Source organism: Corvus moneduloides, chromosome 2 (assembly GCF_009650955.1).
Source record: "Corvus moneduloides isolate bCorMon1 chromosome 2, bCorMon1.pri, whole genome shotgun sequence".
Classification (NCBI taxonomy): Eukaryota; Metazoa; Chordata; class Aves; order Passeriformes; family Corvidae; genus Corvus; species Corvus moneduloides.
The window spans coordinates 58,063,547-58,091,332 of NC_045477.1; the positions used below are offsets into that span (position 1 = coordinate 58,063,547).

Below are 27,786 nucleotides of genomic sequence, written 5' to 3' on the forward strand. Positions count from 1 at the left end.
CCTCAGTGCATCTCCCAGGTTAAGGTTTATAATCCAACTACTTTTTTTCACATTCTTTGACTTCTTATTCCCAGAAATCTAATTTATGGTCAAGATGAACTGTGGGAAGCCTACCTTATTGTTCAGTCTAACTACTAGAAGAAATTCTGGACAGTTCCTGGTGTCCAAGCACCATCACACCCAGTCTCCTCATGTACTGCAGAGTGCCATTCCTAGTGGTGTCCCCTACTTTACTCCATGAGTTCTTTCTCCTACTGCAGTCTCTCATTTATACCACTGCTTTGATTATTGAAACCAACCATTTTGGTTTAAAGACTCCCAAAACACACCTTAAGTTAAAGTACAGGCTTCAATCCTAAGAGAACTGTAAGCACCTGGAATTCATGGTGCATTAAACCCCCCAGCACTGACCTTTAAGCTTTCTGGTTATCCATAAATTTGCCTCTCCAGCATATGGTCATTCAGGACAATGGAATCCCAACCACGAGACAACTTCATCGATCACAAGATTACAGCCTTCATGAACTGACTTAGGTTCCTGTACACTATAATTTTCCTTCTGTATATGCCACTGATTGTGGTTACTTTCACATCACATCTTGTGCTAAGAACAGCTTAGTAGCTCACTGACCTACAACACGGCAGCTGATGCTTGCCTGCAGAACGGCCCTCTGGATCAACCCCCGTGAGTGTTTATCAGGGTTTGTGCTAGCAAGGCACAGTCCATACTGCTGAGGAAAAATGTGCTTGCTTTACTGCCACTTACCTGTAGAAAAACAGGTGCTACTGAATGTTCTGGTTTAATGACTGCTGTTACCATGGATGCAAATGCAAATCTGTTTTCGCACTTAATACGCTGTGTGGCAGCAAGATCCAGCGGAAGATCCCTACAAATGTAAACATCTACATGCACAGTGACCTACTTACATCTGGGTTTGCACATAGCCATTTAGAGGATGTGAAAAAGCTGTGTTCAAAGCCTCTAATTTAAAACAATTTTCAGGCAGTCCCTGGCAGACTGAGTAGAAATAACGCTCCATAGTCATCCATCCAAATTTTATGTAGTTTTAACACACAGAGTTTTCTTTTAAATTCCAAAGTCTTGCACTGTGCCAAAGACTTGAGATTGTATTGATTTTGATGGGGAATTCTGGTTTAGATTTGATGACATTGGTAGCAGCCCACATTTTGTATGGGTAACATCTAAAATTCAGTGTCATGATGTTCAAGCATTTCCACTGATTTCTAGACACAAAATAAATTCAAGGACTTATATACATTGAATGCATTCTGTTTATTTGAGAAGGAAGATCTCATACGAGTGCCTGTTATGGAAGGCATCTCTTATCATGTACAATAAAATCAACCATTGCTTCCAGCAGAATACAAAAATACACATCTCAGTGACTTCCATACAATAATAAATATGTAATCATGCATCCAACAATAAAAAGGCACGGAAAACTGGTCACTTAGTAGTCATAAAAATTACTAACTATATTAACAAAGCCACCCAAATTATCTGTACAAGGAAATGTAACAATATATTCCAAAGGTGAAAACACATAAAACATCTTTAAAATAGTATATGCAATAAATACCTCAATTGTTTTTATATATTAAAAATAAAACTGTGCCATTGTAAACAGTATGTAAACAAACAAAATTCACTGTTCCTTACCATTATTACAAGTAAATAAAGCCAAAAGTTACACCCCTGCTCTGTTAGATATACTTCATTGGCAAGTTTTGTCAGGCAGTTTAAAGTTTTACTCTTTTCTGCAGCAACAGAGCCTGCTGTGTGTGTAATTCTAAGTATTAGAGCAATTGCTAAGCTTCAAAACTGACTACCCAGGATGTAGTCAGGATGTAGGTCATCAAAGGGAACTGGAACTAGGAAAAGCAATTCTTGCAGTGTTATGGACAGAAGTCATTTATTTCTATTACATATAATAGTGTGGGTAAAGCTCAGCTGTTTATATAACACTGCTCTCCTACAGGACTCAAGGGAGCTGTACAGAGGGGGTGAGCATCCCTATTCGCATGGGTGGAGAAAGTGAGGCACTCAAAGGTTAACTAAACTGCCCCCAGTCTTACACCAGCTCCATTGGAAGGAAACCAAAGGCAGAATGCAGACCTTCAGCCACTTCCTCCTCATTTCCTCAGCTATCACAAGCTTTGCAGACAAATAAAGGTGTGTCCTGAACTCCAGTCCTGATCAGAATTGCGGAAAGACAATCAACATGCAAAGGAAAGGTGTCTGCTTGCTTGGGCACCCATCTGCTCCCACTAGCAACCATGGAGCCTTGCCACCAAGTGCAGCAGGAGCACCACAGGAGCTTTTCCCCCAGTAATCTGTGATCAGATCCACATTAGCAGTCTAACGAGCCCAGACAGAGCCCTGTGTATCCTTCACAAGCCTACTGACTGCCTCGAATTTTTATTCTTTTGAGGTCTGTTTCTACAGCCAGCAAACTCCTAGAAAGTTCAACCAAGGTGCATACTTCCTGTCTTATTAGGAAGGGGAAGAGTAGGAATCTGAATATGATCCTTTCTTAAACAAAATTCTAGGAAAAGATTCCAGGAAGTGGTGGGCATTTGCACAGACATCTTCAGAAAGAGCCTAATGAAGGACTGTGTCTGCTTTGCTATTTCTTCAGCTTTTGATAACCCTAACATAACTACCTCATTTTACAAGTCCGACTATCCCTGGGACAGCTATCTATGACGAATATAAACTTACCTGTTCCCAACACATGTATTTGAAAGTGCACGACAGTTCTTGTTTGAAAATGATATTTTAGCCTTAGATGAAGAAATTAGGATGCATCTGTTTAGCTGTTTCACAGCCATATGGGTTTTTTTACAGGAAGAATACACTTCAAGCATACACAATTAAAAGATACCCTGGAAAGGCATTTAGGAAGCGCTGTGTTACGGTATTTTTCTTCCATTGTGCTATTAAAGAACTGATCCTTCTGCCTCTAGACAAGCGATTTCTCTAATGTCAAGCAGTTGTCCAGCTTGCCTTACCACTTAACATTTTCATCATTTTAATTCATCCATGGAATATTAAAAATTATTCAACACACTGGCTCTGAAGATACCTCCACGTCTTGATAAGAAGCTTAAAGCCACATACTTACTATGTAACTTTTTTTTCCCAATAAGGTACTTTTGGATAAGGTACTTCAAGTGTCTCATACCAGATCTGCAGAGACAGGTGAGCTGCATGAGATCAGTAGGTATAGAAAACAGACAGGACTACTTTTTATTTATCAATGAATACTTCTTCACATTCACCTGCCACATTGCATTCCCTCTTTGTGGAGAGAGGCATGAAAGGTGATCTCTTTTTAGATGATTCTGTATTAAATCTTACAAAAGTTATTTTAGAAGGTATTTTCTTAGACATATTCAAGGACCAGATCAATGAAAAATTCTATACATTCTCTGAGGCTTATATTCCCACCTGTGTTGTAGTTTGCAGGTTCCGTAGAAAAATCCAAATAGAAACTGCAGATTTCACATTGGGAAAAAATAAATACATTTCAATCATTTAAAAAAAAATATCACAGTAGGAAAATAGCCAGTAAACAATAGATTCAGAGGGGTTTAATCTTGGCCCCAGTGCGATCAATGGGAGTTTTGCCAAGGATTTAAAAAAAGCCAAAATTTCACCCAGAATCATATACAATTCTTTAGCTGACAACAATCATAAACATCCTGCCTCCCCATTGTATAAGTTAAATATTAATAAGCATCTGTAAACATCCTGCAATTCATCTGATATAAAAAATACTATAATAAAAACAATGCAGCATCTCAAGCACTGTATAGTTTTAAGGTTTTTTTGGCTCTACACACAAGTTGGCATTGTTATATTGGGCAAAACCAGGGTATGTATATACATCTCTATGTACAGGTGTGCTTTCACATACACACTACTAACTAGATATTACATATCTACACACATCCACACAAATACTGGCAAGAGAACAACATTCATAAGTATGGCATTTAAAAGTCTACCCATGATCAATCTGAGGATCACTTTTATGTGAGGAGCAATTTCTCTTCACCCAAATCATCTGTAGGCTTACATGTAAATGCTAAAACTGAAATACAAGAACAATCTCCGAGGGGCCTAAAGTTCTGTTTAAAGCATAGCATATGCCTGAGTCCCAACAGATCTATATGATTGCAAAGATGATGAACTTCCTTGTGGAATGAGCAGGAAGAAGGGGAGAAACTACTGAATACACACCAGTTTTTACCTAGACCCGGACAAACCATGTTAGATGTTTTCATTTTCAATTGAATATAGGCTTGGATTGAGTGGAAATCATGTGTTTCAGCTCTTTGCTACAAACTGCTATTTAGACACAAATATGAATTATGCAGAGAACTAGACAGTGTCACATCTCTGCAAGGCTTCCATGTGTACTTCATGCATCCACGCATGCAGGTAAGGGGATGCTACTACAGAATTACCTAACAGTTGTACTTGACTGGAATACCAGCGTAAGTTACAAGCCTGGCTAATGACAGAAACCACCCATGCTGGGCTGGCATCCTCTCTGAACCTTTGAAATACCTTTAGATGAAACTTACCTTTCTTAAATGCCAGAACATCACTAAAAATACATTAATGCAATTCCACAGTGCTCAACACTTGAAGATACCTGCTCTAGACAGACAGACGTGACAGTGAGAAGTTTCATTAGTAGTGACTGATAGGTTTGCTGTCACCATGAATTAAGACAAGAAGCTGCTAATATCAGATGACATTAAATTATTTGTGGGCAATGACAGCAACGAGGAAAGGCCAGAGGGGAGGTGCAGAGATCAGGCCCTCTTCACCTTTCAGGAGCACCTCAACAGCTTGTACACTTTATGCACAAATCCCATCTATTGCATGTCTCATCTGCCACTGTGCATACCACCTTGCCCTTTGATGATCCTGTCAACATACAAGCATATTAATTCCTAAGTTAACTGGCAGCTCTACGAAGGTGCCATAGTTTCAGATCTTTTAGGATTCAAAGGCTGTGATGTAAAAAGCTGGCTAATGAAACAGATTATTTCAGGACAGGTTCACAAGCTGTGCTCCTTGAGTTGGAAAATTGGTAATTTTTGTCGTATATGAACAACTGCATTTTTCAAGGTGAAGGATTTAAGGAGACATAAAACCAAGGCAGAAAGTACAGACACCACAAGTGACAGATGCCTGTAGAAAATCTTCTGGAATCTGGCTAAGCACACAGTCCAAATGCCTGATTCAATGTATAGCCATGGCATCTTGTGAGAGGACAGTGCTACCAGGAACCTTCAAAGTGAGTATCTGCATGCCTGTGTGCTCATTGTAAATCTTCCTAAACTGTCCAACTAGAAAATCTTGTATCCTTAAAATTCTCATTAAGAGCTTCCAGGCCCTACTTTTCAGCACACGTGCTCTACCCCTCCCTGAAAAGCAAGACCAAGCAGCTTCGAATGGCTTTCCTCAACCTCCCCATTCACAAAATAATTGACTGTGACTGCAAAGAGTATTAGTCCCAAACAGAGTTTACTTCAACTAACACCAGGAGAAAAACATAATTATGTCTCTAACTCTTTCCCAGTTAATAGCACTTTCAGGTTATTAATGAAACTAAAATATCTTTTATCCAATTAATGCTTTAGTTTAATAAAATTAGGACTTAAAATACTAATTCACTTTAAAAAGTCATAGAAGGGATTTGGGGCACTGGGGAGATTTTCTTTTTGGCTTTTCACACAGTTTCCATAACGAAAACAAACTATCCAATTTTACTTTTAATTCATTTCTTCCTGTTTCCACCTTCCAGTTCACATGCTCTTGTATAGCTATACCTGGATCAAACACAGCTCCCTAAAATAGTTGTTTCCAATGAATTTGGAAAAAGATAGTAGCAAATGACTTTAAACTTTGCACCACATTGCTTTTGTATTCAGGAGCTTTTCAATCCTCACACTAGTCTTTGAATAATCCTACAAACTGTATTTTTCCAAAGTATTTGTTCCATAGAATAAAATATTCATTGGTCACTTGGATATTTGTCCTACTAATAGCTACCATGATGTTCAGTATTTTCAATGTCTTACACAGCTGGTAGAGTTTGCCAAAATACTTCTCTTTCCAAGGGCATTCCAGTAGCTAGTGTTAATTGTTAGATAGAGCTTCCAGCAGGGATTGCAAAACTATAACTTTAAAGGATTTTAGTCCACCATGGCTATATTAGGCTTTGGAGCCTGAAGCCTTGGTCTATCTTGCTCTCCTGAAGTATCCTACAACTTTTTCCCAGCCTGCCTGTCCAGCTCTTCTGAGTGGAAACCATGGAGAGACATGCAAGGGTCTCATCTTGCCAGAAGCAGGGAAGCGATGTAAAAACATTAATAAAGCCATGACTGGTGTTAAACATAAATGTTAAACCAGCTTCTTCTGCCCCACTAATACAAGCAACTGGCTACAGGAAGAGTCTTCTCAAGGTCTCCAGATGGCTTCTAAATGGATTATAATTTCTGAGAAACAGACTGGACTTCTGTATGGCAGAAACAAACATTTCAAGTACATAACCTAACACTTAAAAGAGCTATGAAACCTAATGCTACAGTAGTAGAAAACAACTAGAAAACTTTTTTCTTTTTGTAAAAAATATCCATTCCACACTATACTCTAGATATAAATACAGGAATTTATACAACCAGTAAAGATTTTATACTGATAATTACCAAATGATGCTTTATCAATCCCGCTGATGCTACCATTCATCTCTGAAGAGGAAGCAGAGATATTTTAAGTCCTGTCCAAACTCCTCAGTTTCCTCAAGTCATCAAAAACTTGTTCCTTTACTTAAGACAGTCAGGTACAGTTCTTGCAAACATTAAATCTTTGTAGTTAGAATAAGCAGCATCAACCCTTGATGATATGAAAATCATACCACAAAATGTACAATCCATGAAAATAGAATCAAAAATATGGGACAGCCTGTGTTATAAATGTATACAGGATGCTGCAGTTGAGAGGTACTTAAGTTATTGGGGTGAAAAAATAAATTTAGAATGACTTATTTAATCTTATTTTCTGTGTGTCTCTCTCACTTGCTCATACGAGTGACAAGATGATTTCCTGGTTGTAAATAAATTGCTCCAGCTCAGTTATCCTCAACCATATAAATTCCTTGTGACTTTACCTTTCACAAAAACTTTTTACACTGCTAATTATTAATTACCAGAACAGTTGAACTCATAGGCAAGAACTTAATATTTAGGGGCACAGAGAGAGCACTGCAGAGACAGCTGTAAACACTACTAATGCAATCATAAACAGGAAGCATCAAGCAAAATGGAATCACCGTGGGGGTTTTGTCTTACATGTCCATTATTATAACTGTTTTTAAAGTAGGACTATGGAACATCCTCTCATATTTGTTTTATATATTAATTTTCCATGACATGTGAAAAAGGTCTCCTGCCAGTCTTCCCAAAATGAAGACCAGATGCATTGAAAAACACTGATAATTTTACCCTTGAAGTAAGCCATGCTCATTATCAAGGCTTTATGACATTTTCATTAAATTAGCATGAGTGAGTTCAGTTAAAAAGTAAAATTGGCAGGTTATCTATTTCTCTACAAAAAGCATAGGAAGATATAAAATGGATGTTTATTAAGAAAAAAATCAATACCTCTCCTTTGAATTACAGTTATGCAATATTGCAGTATTAATTTCTTTGGGCAGGGATAGAGAGAGAAAGATGATTTCTATTTATTATTTACAGGAACAAGCATGCTAATTCCAGTCCCAAAATAAGAAATACTGGAATGAAATAGTGTGGGAGGGTTTTTTGATCATATGCTTTACACTTTACTGCTCTTCCAAGTTCAAAGTATTTTTCTTTGAAAGAAAGAGACATTCAGGAGGAAAGAATAGTGGTTAAGGGGAGATACATAAAAATGTATCAAAGAAAACTTGCACTTGCCATCATGTAAAAAAAAAATTGATTTTTGAACCTTCTTTTCTTTGAAGTATTGCAAAACATCTCCAACACCTACCTACAACCTTGAGTTTGCTTGATTTCATTCCGTTTCTAAGAAGAAGGCATGAGGCTTTATAAAGGCAAAACTTGTATGACCTAAATCAGAGGTTGCTACAGCAATCAAATACAGGGAACTGAGAAAATCCTATTTGAAAATGACAAAACAGAAACATACATTTAGCAACCTGCTGCCATTTTAAAACATGCACTTCTCATGTTCCTTTCTCTGAGGTGTAGGGCTTTTCATCTGTATGAATAGGAGCCACTACAAAAAAATGCAGATTACTCTGCATTCCTTTCAGACTTTGATGTATACTGAACACAGAAATCATGTGTATTCGACTCGGGCAAAAAAAATTCATCCAGTAAACTTGTATAGAGATTGTCTTGATAAATCTAGCATGCTGAATCAGGCTCCACAGGATCTTGTTTTCTAAAAAACTAACTGCTGTTAGGGATGTGTTTACACTGGTTTTGTTGAAATATTGGGATGTGTGCTTTGAAGCACTTTTTAACAGCAGGATTAAATTAGGGAGAATACAGTTCATTAAAAAATGTAGCTATTTATGTACTTAGTTCTAGGAGCTGGGACTTTTACATCAGTAAGGAAAAAAACTCAATACTTAGAATAATCATGAGAGAGTAACACTGTGTTCAAAAGCCTTCAGAAAAGCCAAATCTCTTAAACACAGTTACTACCCATGACCTCCACAGAGAACCTCTGTAAAATATTTTGAGCCTCCCTGGCAGACGCATTTGCACTTCATAGCCACCACTCTTCTAAGGCATAGAGTTGCATAAAATTTGCTTTCCTGGGCTTCTAATAAATACAGCATAAATGATGCTTACAGTTTTGCTTTTTTCTACTCATGCATTTAAAAAAAATGCTTAGGACAATCAAAGTTGAATTCTTTGGTGGTCATTTAGAAAAATGATCATTGATCAGTTGTCCTATACTGAGGTAATTTGAGGAGTGCCATGAGAAAGTCGTGCTACAAACATTTGCCCATTTTCCCTGCCTAAAAGCAGCTCCCATTTTTTAATATACCCAGCACAGACATCTACAGTGACTTGAAGAGATCCTGTTCCATAGCCCATCTTAATGCATTGCATACAGCAAGGCTGAAAGTTGTAAAGAAATTGTATCCCACAATCAGGAAAGCAAAGAAAGTTGTATGTATTATATCCTTGAATAGACCAGAAGATTAAATGTGTTTTCTACTGTAATATCAATATGCTAGAATGCTGCCACATGTTAAAATACAGTGTAGCTTATGGAGAACCAAAGAGAAAAGGAAATAAAATTTACAAAGACTTGGCAGATGTCACCTGAAAGTCATTAAAGGGGTGAATATCAAGTACATTAAAATAAAACCAAAACCAACAAACTTTCCATTGTTTGCCTAACTTTCCAATTTTTGCATATGCTTTTTATACATCAGCATGAAAATCATATCATTTGGCAAAGGCATTTTTGTTTGTTTTTTATGGAAAACATAAGAGCAAATAGCCTTTTACTTGTTTTTTTTAACCAGAAAACCACAGAACTCCCAGAGTGGTGCCTGTTGAACCTACAGCAGCAAGAACACAAAGAACTACAATAAGATATAAATTAAACCTGTTTTGCTTCTTTTGATTTTTTTTTTCTCCAATAAAACAATGAAGAGAATAGATTTTACTTTCCAAGGTATGAGTCCCATCTACTTGCCATGGAACAGCTCCTGTCACACGCATGAGAAATGGAGGGCAAAACCAGGATGCTGTACTTGACATTGGCCCCTTTGTATGAGGAAATAAGTTTTGGTAAAAATCAAATGAAACCTTACTCTGCTGCCCATGAGGAAAACAGAAATAGATGTTAAGATCTCTTTAACGTGCAAGAAACATCAAAGCTACTTGATTAAGTAAAAGTCAAGTGTTCCTTGTGCTGCAATGATACATTGCTAGGAGCAGCAAGGAGACAGCAATTCTGTGCAAGTTTTCTGGCAGGGGGTGCAACATCATCTCATCTCAAACACTTAAGTAGGACTTTTTTTGTCGATATCTAAAAATTATTTTCCAACTAGATTAATACTTTTGTGGAAAGCTAACCAGGAAATTAAATTATGAACCTGTTTCATTTAAGTAAATTTTAAATAACCTTACAAACTCTGGTCTAGAGCAATTTCTAAACAAAGAGAGTTTTAATTGTTTTAAACTGTTTACACTCATGGATTACTATCTTGCATGTGATTCATCTTAGCATGCCTAGTGTAAAACCATAGAGCCTGGGGTTTTTTAATTTCTACGGTCTACTGATGTAGGAGTGCTGTCAAGAAACAAATTGATACCTTTTTAAAGAAATGCACACAGATGCATTTTTAAATTAATAGTTAATTAGCAACAAATAGAAGTTTACCCCACAAAAATCAAATCAGCTGCTACATTTTAAATATCTTCTTATGTATGATAAATAAAATTAAATCTTCCTTTAAGAAAATTTCATTAATCTTTAAACCTGCTTTTGAACAATAGAATAAATAAAACCATTAGTGTCTAAAAGTTCAAATATGCTACAGATGTTTAAGATAACTGAATAACTACATTAAAATGCACCATGAGAAGATTCTTTATCATTTTCCATGCAGGAAGCCAATTGATATTTTTGTGAGGTACCAGTCTTTCAAAAATTCTTATAAGTTAGTTACCTGATAAACTTTCTGTACATGATATATTTAAAAATCTTACTGTACAGTGTTTCAATCATATATAATCTGCTGAATATGGCACAAATGCTAAGTTTCCACACCCACACACCCTTTGTCGTAGAACACATTTTAGGCATAACACAACACTGAAGAATAGAAAAGTGCCTGAAACTGAAAAGAAAAAAAAAAAAAAAAAAAGACACTCAAGTAGCAATAAATTAAATCTCATTCAAACCAATAAAAAAGTTGTTCAAGTGTTTAGAGTATCAGATGTGTCATGCAACAGAACAACAGACAATTCAGGCAGGCACACCATGCATTATAGTTTGCATTCATGGTATCACAAGGTATCTCTCCCCTCTTTTAGCATGGCCAGTGAGTGCTGGATACCTGCGGCACTGCCAGGCTCACGTGTTGAACTTTCCAAACATCCTGGTCTCCTGCACAGGAGGTTTTACAGAGCTACGCCTCGGAAGGATAACCAGATGACCTCATGCTGTACAGTGGCATCTTGCTGCAGCATAGAGAGAGGCATACTGAGCTGCATGTAAGCAAAGCAATCATTTCTTGATTATATTTTCCAGTCAGTGCAGTTCACCATCAACCAATCAATTTACCAAACTGGGCTTATCCAAACTGGCCAATTCACACACCAAGAAAATGTCTTTGCAGAATGTATCACCTTTTCCTTTTTTTTTTTGGCACAAATCCTTTCGTACTCTTTCTGCAAGTTCTTCACCACACAAGAATTCAGAGATGCTAGCCTGTACAAACACCAGTGCTTATTCTTCCATAGAGTAAACTACAACGACAGCCAAGTGCCTGCAACAGCTTTGCTTCTCCAGCAAACTTCTCTTCTCTCTTTAAGGAAAGCACCAGCATAATTACACTTCAGACAAAGGGGTGTTCTTGCTGAGCTCTTTAATTCCCTGGAGAATTCGCTTCATATGACCCACTTTCGTTATCCCCAGGTCCTGCAGAAAATTTAAAAATAGAAAAAGAAAAAAAGAGAAAAAGAAGGAAGTTTACTTTAAAAAAGGGGAAAAGAAAACCCACTGATTATGATCTATCCATGCAACAGATGTCTAGAAATGTGCTCACTGCAATCAACACTAACCAGGAAGTGTTAGCAAGAGTTGCTTTACAAAAAGACTGCTCAGAGCATACAATGAATCCCTCTCTGCCTGGCAGACAAAAAATTACTTACCTGCAACAGTGACAACCCGGGGCAATTCAATATATATCAAAAACATCTCTGGCTTAACTTCTACATACAAACACCTTTCACAATTTCTGGCAAAATAAAGAGAACAATCTCCGCCTCCTCTCTAACACAGCAATCAAATGCTTGGTAGGATGTGATGGATTATAACTTCTGTCCAGCAATGTCACTTGATCTGAGGCCCTATGATGTCTGCTTTAATCAACAAACACACATATCCCCAGTTTCTCAAGGGAAAGTGGATGTAATGGCTACAGGCATGTAGGACAACTTCCCTTTAGAGAGCAATAGAAAGAGTAAGCATTTGTTTTTCATTCCAAAAGGGTTACATCTCCTAGCATGGATGTCCTGATTAGAGAGCTGGAAGAAAAATTCTCAGAAACATGATCGTCATATCCCAAAGGAAAATATAAAAAGCACAAGAGTAAATCTCCTTGTAGCCACCACTACATCATTCACATCAGCTGAAATGTTTCCATTATTGGTTTCCAGACCCATGTCTATATGCAACAACAGACAAGAATTTTTCGTAGCAAACTTCTTCCAGTATTAGTAATAGCTTTAGCAGCATCCTTTTTCAATTTTGACTGGTCCAATGATCAGAGAAGCACAATGGGATGCCCAGCTGTGCTAGTGATCCCCCACCACACTAACGAATTTTCACTTCAGTTTGGTGGAAATCTGCTTCCCTTATCTGTAAAACCCAGCTATGAAAAAGTCTTTAAAATGCATGTGTTGAGCAATCAGCAGAGTCAAACACTACTCATTTGTACAAAAATCCTTATATAAATAGATTGTGGCTAAATAACTAAAAAAAAAACTTAGAAAAGTTTCACTATTTTCCTGAAATAGAAATCATTTCATTTTAATAGGAAGATTTTTCCATTACAAAGACATCAAAAAGAAAGGAGTATAATTAGGCAGCTTGAAAAAAATTTTCTCATACAGAGTGGAAAATGAAACCATATATATTACTCTGTATGTACTCTACGCAGACTGTATCTACATTTCTACAGAGACCTCAGAAAATCTGTATTCCATATTATTATAAAATGTTAGCATGTATTTAATTTTGAAAGAAAGGGGTGGTAAAATGGGCATGAATTAATTATTTTGTTATAAAGGTAGCACAGCCAAGATTAAACAGATGGTTTAATTTTCAGAGAGTCAAGACTGAATTCTGGTTATGTTAGAGAGAAAAAATACTTGGTTGTTTCTTCAGTTGAAAACTATCAGCACTATAAATAGATCGTCATCCTTCACAGAACTTTGGCACAAAGGTGTCAGCATTAAGAAGTTCAAGATTTGTCCATAAGAGCTCCCAAATCAAGTGTTGTTCATAAACCTGCCTGAAAAAAACTCCTGATTTTCCACGTCACATCCAATTTATATTTTATTTTCTCTAATAGTCATCTCTCTTATAAACAAATGTAGTACTAAGTTTTAAGTTAAGAGAGTTAATGTAGGTAGTAGTCAAATTCATCCTAAAATGACAGTAATATTTATAATTTTACATTTCTGTAATACTGTTCTTTTTATGTTAAACTTAATTTTCAAGTAAATCAAAACCACACATGACTACTGAAACTAATGAAATAGTCTAGTTGCTATGTGGAAGAAATTCTACATAAGGGAAAACCCATAAGGACACTTTCCAAACCACAATAAACCAGACAATTTAAAGAACTTACAAATACTTCAGAAAAAATATTTTTTCATGAGTAGAACTTCTGTTGGATAAGCAACATAGTGAGATGCTGCCAGACTTCAAAATCAGAGGAAAGAAACATTTAATGAAATTCCCATAAAACTCAGCCACTTTTCCCACCAACCTTTGTAAAGCATTTCACAACACCTTTGATTCAGAGGCAAGAGATTTGGGGTTTATTTCTGTTCCAGGTGAAGTTGCTGTAACTCATATCAGAACAGCAAGTCTCAGAGCCTCATCAAAAAATTTGGGGGACCACTTTCTGCTACACTTCCAGGGGGAAAAATCCCCAACCAGAAACGCTGAAATTTTATGCTTTTATAATAGTTTTTGTTTGGTGGAAACCAGAATTTATACTATTCTGATAGTAGATGCTATCTAGTATTCTCAGTTTACTGCTCATGCACAGAAGTTTGCTGAAATTCTCTCATCTCAGACTAAAGGGATCTGCTACATCAGCGAATCATCCATCATTCAAAGAACAAGATCCTCAAATGTCTCTGCATTTTTGTGTATGCATGGGTTTCATCATCCTCTACATAATCTGTTCATATCTATTTGATATCTAATTTAAAAAAACTCAATTTGACTAAAATACAGTTTTGAAGAAGAGACTCTGTCCAGAGTCTGAGGAAAAAAACAGCCTTTCTTTTTTCCCAGCTATGGCCTTAGAACTACAGCATCACCTCTCCTGCTCTTCCTAACCACTGTGCCATTTCCTGGCCATTTTTTGGCCAAATGTACCACCACTAGTAAACAAGTTACATAAACACTCCTTAACAATAACATCTTCTAAATGAGAAATCTACCTTACTTACATCCCCAGTGTAAAAAGCCATCTAGTATGTCTGAAGTCTAACAAGTCTTACAAACCTTTTCCATGAAAGAAACTTTTCAAAACATGCTACTTCAAAACACAGGATGAAGTGTCACAGTCCTCAGCACAGATTTTAGCTTGACTGGCATTGCTTATCAAGTTGATCTGTGGCATGGAAACCCTTTCTCCAAGGAAACCAACATTGCTATGGAGTTTTAAGGCGACATCATCCCCTCGTTCTACAAAATGTGTTGCAGTTCTGACTAAGTTGCATTCATAGGAACATGGTTATCAATGCTAAGAATGCCAGTATTTATTTCAGAAAAATCAGTCTAGTTTTCAACAAGTTTGCTTGTTGAATAAAGTTAAAAAAAAAGTCACACCAAGCCTTCTTTCTACAGTTTCTACAGAATAATTCACAATTCACTGCCCAGCCATTCTTCAAGCAAAGGAAAATCATATGGGTGTAAATTTCTAAGATCCCCTTAAATGAAATCAGGCATAGGAGGCTGGAGAAAGGGCATTACTGCAAGGACTGAGTGGAAAGAGGCATTCTGGTTCTTCATTAGCCAGTTGCCACACAGAGCTCCCTGAGAATGGGATTCACAAGCTATGCAGAAATTTAATTAGAGGCGCCCGATTCTTCTGTCAGCATATCAATCTGTTCCAGCAATGTGTGCAAAAGGAAAAGTGTTTCATCAAATCCTTTTCCATACTGCTTTTTATCTCTACTTTTGACCACAGAAAGAAAGGTGGGCCCAGAGGATTCAATTAAAATAGGCAGCAACGTTTCCTTCTGCAGACATGAAAGGTAATAGAGGTAAATCTATTGCACATGAGTTAGGAGCTCATGAATCAATGGTGACCCCATTTAGCTTGTCAGGAAGCACGGGCCTGGCAGTGGAGGAGAGGCTGTAGACAGATTATAGCTTGCAAGAGCACTGAAGGCTCATCTGCACATCTCGATAGCCAAAGGGAGGAAAGATTCACAGGGCAGCTCGTGACGTGTTGCTCATTTCCTGAGTACAACATCTTGGCACCAATTCAGGTTGCTGGCAGCAAACTGCAGGCTGCCTGAGCCATCTTTGATGGGCTCCTTGCAGAGACCTGCACACAATCAGCAGGATGAGTGCTAAACTCTGCTATTTAACTTCAGTGCTCTTACACAGAGTGCAAGCCATGCCCGGCCAAAAGCCTGGCCTAGCTTACAAACAGCACTGATTTGGAAGCTCTCAGCATCTGCTAACAAGCACATGGGGTGATTCTGGAGCAAGATTTTGGTTAGCTCAGGACATGCCCTTGGCAACCTGTGTAGAGCAACTCCTCGTCCTACGTGTCTCCAGGCAGCACTAGGTAGAGGAGACAGCAGGCTCTCTGTAGGCCCTCTAAGACAAGCCTTCAGATATTTCATGGTATAGACCTTTGTGATGGGGTTTTATTTACACTGAACCAGCATGAGCCTTAGCAACAGGGATAACGAGTTGATAATTATCCTGCTGCAGATATTTACCTGGTTTAAGTGCCAGTCCTCTGGGCATGCAGTCAAATTGGTACCTATAAGAAATAAGGCATGGCCAGAAGCCATGTCTAGTTCAACACTGATCTTACCCATCCATCATTTATTCCAACGAGTTGGACTTTTAAAATTTTCTTAACATCTTACCAAACCTATGCATTGTGTGATGCTGAGTTTCTCAGTTGAATTTTAAGATTGTGCAGCACCCATTCAGAACAGGGACTTGCAACATCCATCACTGGAACACTGTGGTGGATTGCTTGGACATTTTTCTATTTCTAAATTTTTTCAGGGTGGGGCTGTCCTGAAGCTGTCCCTCTCTGTCCAGAACTACTCTGAAAGAAAGGAATTCAACTTCCATGGAAAGAAGCTTAGGCAATCTAATACCAAAGAGTAAAATAATACACACCAGCCAAACAGATTATCTCAAACACAGCTGTTTTCAGAAATAGCTTTTTACTGCAACAGTCACACAATGCAAGCACTACCTTATAACACCAGGATTTCACACTGTATAAAAAAACTTTACATAAAATAACACATTTGTATGAAAATATTGTCTCTACCTGGAGACTACTGCACTGTGGCTAGAGCAATGACTTGCACTCTAAATGTAAATGTTTGCAATTTATACAATATCCTATTTCCTCTCTTATGTGCTGAAAGCAGTTGCAAAACACATTACCAAGAACTCATTACTACCTAGTTCCTGGAAAAAGTAATGTAATGAATCCCCAAGGATATAGCTGCTATTACATATAATGGATGCACTTAAGTCATTCCTGAAAAGGACCAGCAAGCTTAAATAACAGCCTGAAACTGCTGGATAACATTTCTCCCTGCAAAACTTATCTATCTGACCTCAGCGGAGAAAAGTTTTACAATTTTGGAGTCAAAATAAAATACTCTTTTTTAAGAATTTATGCAGCCAAAATCAGAGGTCGGCCAGGGATGAGAAAACCTATTTTGACACACAAACACCAACACCATGTAAGCCCAATGCTGCAATTTATTAAGCTTCTTCTCTCTCTCATATCCACCATATCCAATATATACACAATAAATCATGTGGAGTAGATCAGCCCTTGCAAGAGATAGATTCAAAATTATTATGACCACCATCAACTGATCCATACTGATCATGTTTAAAGGAAACAGTGAACTCTTGAAGAAAACATTATATTACACAGATGCCAGTAAGATATCAAATGTGCTTCTCCTATGCCTTCTGACATAAACTGCAACACTATCATTCTACATAAAGTGGGAAAAAAAAAAAAAAAAAAAAGAAGGAAATTTTGGATAACACAGATATTCTTGGTTGTGAGTTCAAGTCAGCACTTCAGAAAGTCAGGCCCAAGGACAGCGCATATTAGTTTATTGCATATTTGCACAGTGTAAGCCAAGCTACAAGCAATGACAAGTGCAAGGAAAGAAGAAAAGTTTGTTGTTGTTGTTTCAAAGAAAATGGTCAATAGCAGAAAAGTAGCACAAAGGAAATACCTTAAGATCTCGCCTTTCCAGATGTAAAAGCTCAGAGCCTCGGATGTCATGGCTGATGAAGATTTCTTTGTACTCTCCCAAACTGAGCAGATCCAGCCAAGCAGCAACTTCATCTGTGCCCCATTTTTGAACTACCAAAGTTAAGAGCAAAACCCCCTTAATTTCTACATGCTCAAATGCATCACAAGCAAAGGTTAGGCCAAAGAGAGTGGAAAACAGAGTAGAATTGCCGTGCTAGCAAAGGGAAAGGTTAGAGGTGTCTTTTCCACAAAAACTGACAATTTCCTTTTTACATGCAGGTTACAGGTTAGCAGTTAACATGAGAAAGTATCTAAACAAAGTTGGGGTTCTTTGCTTTGCAGCCATGCTTTCAGCTTTACTCCTGTTTCTTCAGTAAAGCCTTTAAAACCTCATGTCCCAATAAATTCACATTAAACCAGCTTAGGATCAGTGACGCAAAGTCTAATGTTGTTCAGCTTTATGCCATTAATTTATTAGTAGTCATCCAAGGAGAGGAGAAGCCTTCAAAAACTAATTACCCTTATAAAATTAAAATAGCAACCATACCTCAAATATAGCAATGGCAGCAAGCAAGTCCAGTTTCAATTAACAGATTCTAGTATTCTTAAGACAAAAAGTACTCTTTAAGCTACTGTGTTACACAGGCCATTAAGAAGCTCTCTGTAAAACATTGTTCTCTAAGGTTAGTTGCCCACATTAGTCCTATTAAGACCACACATATTAAAAAAATAGTTATGCTACTTATTGCTATAATTTTGCAACTTCATTCAATGCTGATCGCTTCACTTTAAAATGAAGAGAAATCTGACATCTTATCTGAAACTTACATCTGATCAACAACTGCAAGATTTTGCAGATTGTGATCAACCATTCATTTGAAAAATAAAGATGTAGAAACAGTTTTAAGACCATCTAATCACTGATAACCTCCTGGACATAATCTTAAGGAAGAAAGTTCACAAATAAAAACGGGAAGAGAGGAGAGTGGAGTTTGTTCAACTTCTAATTAAAAAATCAGTATTGACTATCATGATTTTTTGTTTGAGCTGTCTCATTTATTGAGCATATAACCCACCCAAAATTTAAGAATAACTGGTTAATTAAACCAGTGTGATAAAAACTATTTCACACCTAAAACTAACCTGAAAAACCTGAATTGGAGCTTCACAGGGAAACAATGTGTTTACCCATGGCTTGTATGCCTATGAGTAAATTGAATGTAACCACCAGCAAAGACACAGATCCTGTTGCATGATAAAACTTCAAAGTATTTTCACAGTAGTTCTTTGGTTCACTTGGAAGTATTGGGGTCCTATTGAATGCTTTCTAAATGCACTGAAAGAAATATTTATCCTAATGAAGATGCCAGTTAGCTCAGCTGCTTTTCACTTTGACTTTAGTCTTAGGTAAGTCATGTCACGCCTTACCAAAAAATTGCATAAAATCACATTTTCTGCAAATATTATTACTTTTCTTGCAAATTCAAAACACATACCAGGCTGAGGGCTGGTCTTATGTTTCTGAACTTTTTCTTTTTTAAACTTTGGCACTATACGAAACACTGTACTTCTGTTGTTTCTTTTAGCGTAATCCAGAGGGGGATCCTGCATGACAAAAGAGGCATAGTTACCTTTAATTAAGAGAAAACAACAGTTAAATAATATGCTTGTGATGTTAATTCATAGTTAATCTCAAAAAGCAAGACCCAAATTTACTTCTGTAAAGAATAATGTCAGGATTTAACTCTATACATGTTTGAATTATTAAATATAAATTAAATATACGTTTCATTTATTCATTTAGCAGTCAAAACCTTTACATTCACAAAAGGGAACAAAACACCAAAAAAAAGCCCTAAGCTTAGAAGTTTGTTCACAGCAGACAGAAATGATCCAGCATCACTACTGAAAGCTCCTCACCAGATCATGAAAGGCTGTAACTTACCTTTCCCTATCAAAAGAAAACTAAGTTCATTAAAAATCAGGATGTATTAATCAAACTTACCTCATCATCATTTGGTTGAAAAACATAATAAAGCCAAGGAATCTCAGCAAGTTTTCTCAACTCTATTTCCACACTGTGCAAAGCATCAGACAACAGTTCTTCATGGGGAGCTTCTAACTGCTGTTCATAAACAGGCCAGAAAAATACGACTTTTAGTTTCATTGAGATTTAACATTTAAATCTAGATATCTTGTTACCACACACACAAATAACTACTTCATGGTGAGTGTCAACAAATGGTGAAGAAGAAATAATCTTCCAAAATTAGACTTTCCTTCAGAGATGTGTAAGACCACCCTGCCACTACATTTAGTATGGTCCCAGTCACAAAGGGATGACTAAGACAGCTGAGACTTTTGGTGCAGACCAGTTGGACATAGCTGTCAATCTCTGTCATCCTTCACTACTCTCCTGAGTCTTTACGGAGCAAGAGTTACTTGAAAACACCACCACGAGGACACACTAGAAATGGAAACTACCAACACAAGGGAGAGGAAACCTGCTGAGAAGAGCAAGCATCTGGAAAATCTTTGTATGAAAAGTGGTGTAAAAAAATTGAGTAGATGGTAGTAAGCCTTAGTTATTTTTTGCAAATGTGTTCATATGGTAGATCACTCTCTCATGTTCAAGTAAGAGGAAATGGATCTTGTTGAAGATGCTCCTTTCCCAAAGGTCTTCCACTGGTGGTCTGATACCTGCACTTCTCATTCTAAATAGGTGAGACAGGGACCAATAGGCACTGCTGCTGGCTGAGGGTGGGAAGGACTCCCTGGCAGGAGACAAGAAGACAAGGACATCAGTAAAGACCAAAGAGGAAAAGAAAGGGGTGGCTGTTTAAAAGCATTGGGACTTCATGACCTACATTAATTTGGCTCTATTAAGACTTTGAGAACCCTACAGAGATACCTATTTCCTTTAAAACTCCAGTCTGAAAACTGTTCTGCAGCTGTTGTGTGAGTGAACCTGTGTGGAAGAGGTAAGGCAGGCAGCCAATCCTCTGAAAATATGTTTTGAGCATATATGGGATTGCTGAAATACGATTTTGAGGAAAAGAGTTGAATCCTAGACCAAGTTGCTTGGAATCATTAATAAAGCAATCTGAACATCTATTTCTCTCTTTAAAGTAAAGTAGTCCCAAAGCAGTGAAGAATATCCTTCTGAAAGGATCTAGTTCTGTTACATCCTAGTGAATGCATTTTTTAAATGGAGTTTTAAGAAAATCTTGGATCTCTAGTGCCAGAAGAAGATTTTGACATTCTTGGAGTTTGATGATAAATTACAGACCCCATTAATTTATCCTACCTAACAAAAACTTCTTTCCTTTGCTTCAGTAGTTTGCATCTGTTCCCATCTTTCAAAGAAGAGACCATCTTTGGTAAGATTTTACTGTCTAGTATAGGGATACTGGAAATATAAGCTCCCTTTGCTATCATGTTATTTTCTCTGCTAAAGCTCAGAGAATCAGGTGTCCATAAGCAGACTTCAATCTTTCTTTTGTCTTATCTTTTTTTTTTTTCCATGTGAACAGTTCAGTTAATTTGGAGCACAGGGAAAGAGCCACTTTTCTTGTGTTTTCAATTCTGAGAAATTACTCAAGTCATCTATTTTCTATAAATTAACAAAGAAAATAATTCAGTCTCTCTCAACAAGCACGTATCTAATTGCTTGATTCTCAGAGGAGAATGTTTTGCCTGGGGGAAAAAAAATTATCATCTGATGGTGCTCCTGAAATAAAGCCAAAATAATAATTTTGGTACAGAAAGAATCAGCAATTCAGGGCAAATTCTCCTCCTACAACATCTTGGAAAATCTTATTTCCAATATAAAAATTCACACTATGAAAGATGAAATAAAAATAAAAGATTTTTAAAATCCTTCCCTATTTAAATTTTTGATATGAAAATATTTTATTTCAGTGAGTTCAGATAACTTTATTCAGTTGAAGTGAAACACTCCATTATACGTTTCCCTTAATACATTTGAAAACTGTGCCCTGTTTCAGACTGGAATGCTTTTTAAAATTAAAAAATGAAAACAGTGCATTTGGAAATTATCTAGACAAAAGACAGTATTTTTAATTTTTTCCAAACTGTATTCTAGCCATAAGCATCTGTGAGATTCCACAAGTCAGCTTCATTGTCCCATCTTGACAGTTGTAGAAGTTGTCCCTGTCCATGAAAGGGGAGTTGGAACTAGAAGATCCTTACGGTCCCATCCACCTCAAATCATTCTGCGATCTTATGATATTATCATTTCACTAAAAATTGTATTTTACCATTCATTGTGATCTAATGCTCATACTGTTGTATGGACTTTGTTGATCACAGTTCTTACAGGGAGTGGCAGGAATCACAGACTTGTTTTATATGTATTTAAAGTTTTTTTCTCTTCCTCAGGAGCTGTAACAGCAAAACTCAATAGCCAGTAAATGGCAACCGAAGCAGCAGCTTTCCAAGTGTACTAGCTTAGTTGCTGGTTGAGGTTAAACCAAGTAGTATAAGCAACAAAGACATGATTTTACTGCTCTCAAGAGCTTTGATCATAGGAAAGAGGGATGAGGGAGAAGTGAAGAGATATGAGAGAAAGAATGTCTGTCGTTGTCAGAGAAGAATGATCCTTAGGAGAACAGTTTATGATGGGAGCGGCCGATGCATCAAGCAACATCTTACACTTCATCTGTCTCTATTTTAGCAGAACGAGGGACCAACATACAGGCAGCCTCAGCACTTATAAAATACGTGGCAATAAGGTTAACCAGGGTGCCTTATACTGTGACTGTGAAATACTGTTCTAAGGGAGCTTGATGTCAAATGAGCATAATGGACACTGCTGGAATATTATCTTGGTACGTTCCAAACAGCCCTTTTATTTAAAAAAGGGCTTGACATAGCCTCATGAAGATATTTGCACAACCATAATGAGAAGCAGAAGTACAACATGTAAAAATTCAGAAATGGAAAAATGACTGAAATCAAGCTTGGGAGCCTGAGCAAGGGCCGAGTTCAACAACACAATGAGATCACAACCTGCTGCAGAAAAGGTAATGTTTCCATGGGAAGGGTTCCATAATAACATTATTTCCAGACTGTCTCAATAAATTTCACCAGTCCTAGTATGGCATCACCAACTTAAATGTTTTCTTCTAATTCCTTTTCCAAAATTATTTTAATTTTTGTAATTTAAAAATTTATTTTAGTTCTATTTTAATCCCCCACTAAACCTGAAATATATGGAATTAGCAATAGCAATTTGAAAAAAAACCCAGCAGATTTTTTTCCCTTTACTTGGACAAAAACATCTAACGAACTAATTTTCCCTTTGAAAAACTGGAAAATAAAACGTGAACCTAATCTTTGACTATTTCTATAAGTTAAATGATTATTAGCCTTTAGACTATATTTACTTTTGGTTACTCTAAAATAGACTCATACCATTTACCACTTGTTTAAAAAGGTATGTGAACCTGCAGTAAGTTTCATACCCTAACTCAGCTAAAGGAAAATATTCCTATTAATATACATTTTTAATTACAACACTTAAATAAACAAGTTAGTAATAAATATGCTTTTGAATCTAAAGAAAATGTAACTGCTCCTACTGAGTATCTTCTTAATGTAAAACTGGACCTGCATAGAAAACCTGACATCTTTCTCTTCTTCACAATGTCATTACCGAAGTTTTCTAATTATACATCCAGATACAATTGTTGAGAAATCTTCATCATTTTAGGGACAGAAACACTTGCCAAAGAAGATGCAAAGTCTTCAAGTACTAATAGGGGTTTACTAAACACTTACCAGGTAAAGATTATAAAATACCTCCTGACAGGTATTAAAGAGTGATATTTACTTGCCCAGATTATATCTGTAGAAGCTGAGTGTATGAGTCTAAATAGCTCTCACCCCAGGCTCTCCTCAAATTCTGAAGATAATCACATAATAGTACAACAGAAGTTCTCTTAAATGCTATGTCTCTAGAAGATAAATCATCTTTTTCTAACATAGGCCTCCAAGACAGCTGAGTGTGGATCAGCCTCACAAGGATACTTATTTCTCTCCACTGACTATTAACAAGAAGAGTCCAAGCAATGACTTAGCTGTCTGAAGCAAGGCAAGATGGATGCCAGCCTAGGAGAAGATTTCAAAACTCATTCTCATCCAACCACAAAATCCTCCAGTGTAATCTTCTCCTATCAACCTTATAGATATTTTTGCAGCGTGTCCTCACTTTGGCACCAATTTACAAAAATCAGCAATGAACAAATCACAGATAATCTGAATGAAGGGATAAAACCATGTGTTTTGTGACCTTACCAAAGAAACTCTTCCTACTAGCAGAGATTCTGTTTCATTGTGTAAGGCCTTCACATTGACAGCGATCTCCATGGCAGTGTTTCTGGTAAGGCTCTGGGGAGTAAGAAGCATAAACATTCTTTGAAGCGATGCAAGTCAGACTTAGAGTAAGTACTCTCGGTTTACAGCACAGATCTTAAGTGCCTTCTCCTAGGAGAAATACATCAGTTTAGCTTTAAACTGACAACCTGTTCAGCGCTGAGAATAGAAACCAAAAATGTGGTATCTATCTTCTGTCTTTTCCTCAACTTCATTTAGAATGACAGTAATACAATCCTGAAGATCATCAAGTGACCAGCCACCATATCAATCCACATATGACAAAGGCCAGCAGAAAAGTTGTGAATCTCATTTAACAATGACTGTTGATTCCAAATTTTCACCCTATCCTTAGCAGAAGTAAGCTACTAACCATACTTAAAGAAGCAAATGTCAACTAATATATTTACCATGTGTCAATTTAGGTTAGAAATGGACAGCCTCTACCTAATTAATCTTTTCTGGGTCCAATCCCTAAAAACACCCAGATTATCTAGTGTGAAGAGAGGAACCAGGAAACTCATTTCCCCTCAGCCCCTTTGCCTTCCCTGTATAGCTCTTGGATAGCAATTAAGCATGAAAATGTCTGTGAATGCATCCACAGACATGGATTATAATACAGCCCCCAAGGTACAAGCTTGTGCACCCTTGTTATATCTGATTTACTTGTACATAAATCTCTGTTCTTCCTTACCTCAGGAAACCTTGGGTTGGCTTTATTTAATGCATGTGAACATGCATTAACAGCATGAGCAAGCTCCTGCTCCAAGAGGCCATGTACTTTTGCAGCTTCACAGATCCTACAAAAACATCAAAAAAGGAGAATAATATTTCTTAATTTCTTTAAAGAATAATACTTGAGTACACAACTTCATCAGATGAGAAAGTACACAAAGATGTGTTTCACAAAACACTCTTAGAAAAATATAGTCCTTTTTAACAAAAATTGAAAGTCAAGCATCTCTTCAAGCAATATAGCACCTCATATAAATTATATCCATCACACAGATTATTTATGATGGTACAAATATTGAGATACATTTATTTGTCTTAGAACACTAATGCTATACAAAAAAAAAAAAAAAAGACCAAAACATGTTGCTCTATTAATTCAAATAAATTACAGAGGAAAACTCTAGCACATTACAGTAACTTACCTGAAATTATCCTAAAAACATTTACACCTCTTTCACAAGGCATATCCTTCAGATTTGGCATGAAAATTGTCTGCAACCATTTAAGGTTGTGGGAGGTCCAGTTGTAACTACAACCTCCAGATCATCTCAAGAACAGTAAAGGTTTTAAGCTGTCTTGGCTAAACTTCACTTTGGGTAATTGGTAAACTAAATTATTCTTCTATGTCTGCAGTATAGAGTATGTAGCTTTTCCTTTCTTATATTTTCGGTGATTTTGATGCTAAAGATAATTTGTTGTTATGATAAAATGAATAGAAGCTTTATAAAATGTTCTGATTTCTAAAAAAAAAAGCTTTTCTTTATCTCAGCCCATATGAATGACTGAAGTGTCCATCCTGTTGACTTCTAGAGTTGACTTCCAGAGGGTTTTTTCCAATAATTGTATTTTTGTTTTTCCATAGAAAAAGAAGCTTCAATTTTTGCAAAGAAACTTTCCAGTTTTCCATTTCTGTTGCTACTTCAGAAAGTTGGTTTTCAGACACAAAAAAGAAAAAACCAACAGAAAAACACATAAATAAAATTTTAAAAAATACTTAGGAAAAGCACACAAAAAGAAGCTGAGCCTTAAAAGTAAAATCAAATTTTTAAATTGGAAAAAACAGCTGATATAGTGGCAACAAAACAATAAAAAACCAGGGAAAATGTATACTTCTCAGTGTATGTATGAATTTGCATTAATAATTCAGTCTTGTTGTCTAGGTTACCAATCCAATTTATTAATTTTACTGTACCTGGTAATAAGTTCTTCTGCAGCTTGTGAGCATAGCTGGATCTGTGCAACTTCTTCTTCTGTAGCCAACTCAACAGCTTGCTGAGGGTACAAGGGAGATCGAATGACAGGTTTGCAGGAATCATACTTCTGTTTGTCCTCCCAAGACTTCAGGGTGTTTTCAAAGGCCTAATCAAAATGAATCACACATTCAATTCACAGCACTTGGAGTATTCTTACTCATTAAAAATTTTAGTTTTACATTTTACATAAATTTAAATTATAATTATTTTAGTTTAATTTAACAAATAAACAACTGCATGATTTAATTTTATATAAATAGTACAACCTGATTAAATAATAACTTTACATTCAAAATTTTTTAAATTTAGTATAGAGAATAAATCACTTCTGAAAGCTTTTTGCTCTATCTCTGCCCTTTTATCCTAAAAATGTGTCTTCCAAACCAATAAGAACACAAAGACAGTGATAATGGTTGGACTCAATGATCTCAGAGGTCTTTTCCAACCCCAATAATTCCAGAATTTTGTGATTCCCTAATGCAAGCACATTTTGTGTGGATAGCAAGATTGAAATCCAAAACAGATACAGCATTCAAATACTAAAAACGGTGGGGAAAAAAAACAAATTTACTAAAATAGAGTTCAAATTCCATTAACTCCACCCTAAATCCAAGATCCAGTTAGTGGATGGAGAACTGAGGGGCAGTTGTACCTTTCACACAATAATCCTAGACAAGTGTGAACTCTCCAGTGGCTTTGCGACTAGGTTCTGCTTGTGTCTCTTCTGTCTGAGACTGGCTCATGGGGGAGAGGGGGATTAGTAGGACAGAGAGATACAGGAGAGAAATCTGCAGAAAGCTATTCTGAAAAATGGACAGTGTAGAACTTTGCTATTAATCCAACTGTGCTAAAACTTCCAGTATGTGACTGGTATAACACACCTAGAGAAAAAGAAAGAAGCAGTAGAAGGGGAGGAAGGGAGGGAGGGAGGGAGGAGGGCAGGAAGGAAGGAATAGATAAAATGTTGACCATTCTTACTATATATTAATAAGAATATAGGAACAGCACTAATAAACCCAATAAAAATTAACAAAGCTTTGCCACTTACACAAAAGAATAATTCTCTATCCGGCTCATTATAGAAATTATACAACTGTAAGTAACTGTATGAATTATATAAATAGTTATAAAACATTTTTGTAAGCACTGTTTTGTTCACACTGTAACTGAAACAAATTATTACAGAAACCAATGTTATCAGTGGTAGCTCTTTCTGCAACATACTCTGTCTCGTGTTAGCATCTGAGCTCTGTTTTTGTGTATGATCTTAATAACTCCCGGGGGCTGGATCCATGCCTCTCCATCGACTTGCACTGGAACCCCTTCATCACCAAGTATGGTGATCTTTACTGACCGACACTGGAAAAGAACAAACACGTTATTTTACAGGGCAATAAATACTGGTGAGACTAACAGGCCACCTGTAATCTGTTGATTACGAGGAGCTGTGGCTTCTCTCCAGAACTGTCTCAGGAATTAAGCCCTCCTATACTTCATTCATCATTGAAGACAATTTGTTACCCACTAAAAACCAAACATTGTCAGCACTTTATTAATGTATAGAGAGGCGGTCATCAAGAGTCCTGCTACTTGCCAGAATCCCAAACTGCTGCCAACTATCCTGCGTGCTTGCAAGTAAGCAACAAACCTGAGCTATCCTGTGGTGCTGCAGTTTGATGACTCTGGACACTGCCATCTGCATGCTGCCAAATACAGCAACAACTTCTAAGATTTTATCATCAAACGATGGAGCTCCAAATATCTGTGAGGAAAAGAAAGTATTCCATTTTTGATGGCAAATCCATTGCTTAGATTGCAATGAAAGACAGATTCATTTACAGATTTGTTTCCAACATTTAAATGCTCTATTATAC

General features: G+C 36.8%; 1 protein-coding gene across 6 annotated transcripts in view; it reads right to left on the bottom strand.

The window, feature by feature from the left end:
- Window positions 1-1,275: 1,275 nt before the first annotated feature.
- The window catches only part of DGKH (diacylglycerol kinase eta), a 162,785-nt gene continuing 136,274 nt past the window's right edge, over window positions 1,276-27,786 (bottom strand). For 4 of the 6 annotated variants that reach the window (XM_032099824.1, XM_032099826.1, XM_032099828.1 and 1 more), the window contains 9 exons: window positions 27,561-27,674; window positions 27,137-27,271; window positions 25,852-26,018; window positions 24,619-24,724; window positions 23,847-23,939; window positions 19,534-19,653; window positions 19,025-19,133; window positions 17,509-17,639; window positions 1,276-11,716 (listed from right to left, as the gene is read on the bottom strand). In XM_032099824.1, coding sequence (XP_031955715.1) covers window positions 11,627-11,716; window positions 17,509-17,639; window positions 19,025-19,133; window positions 19,534-19,653; window positions 23,847-23,939; window positions 24,619-24,724; window positions 25,852-26,018; window positions 27,137-27,271; window positions 27,561-27,674 — 1,065 coding nt within the window. In that variant the 3' untranslated portion in view covers window positions 1,276-11,626. The remainder of the gene's footprint in view (window positions 11,717-17,508; window positions 17,640-19,024; window positions 19,134-19,533; window positions 19,654-23,846; window positions 23,940-24,618; window positions 24,725-25,851; window positions 26,019-27,136; window positions 27,272-27,560; window positions 27,675-27,786) is intronic. The other 2 variants (XM_032099825.1, XM_032099829.1) reach the window with 1 other exon arrangement.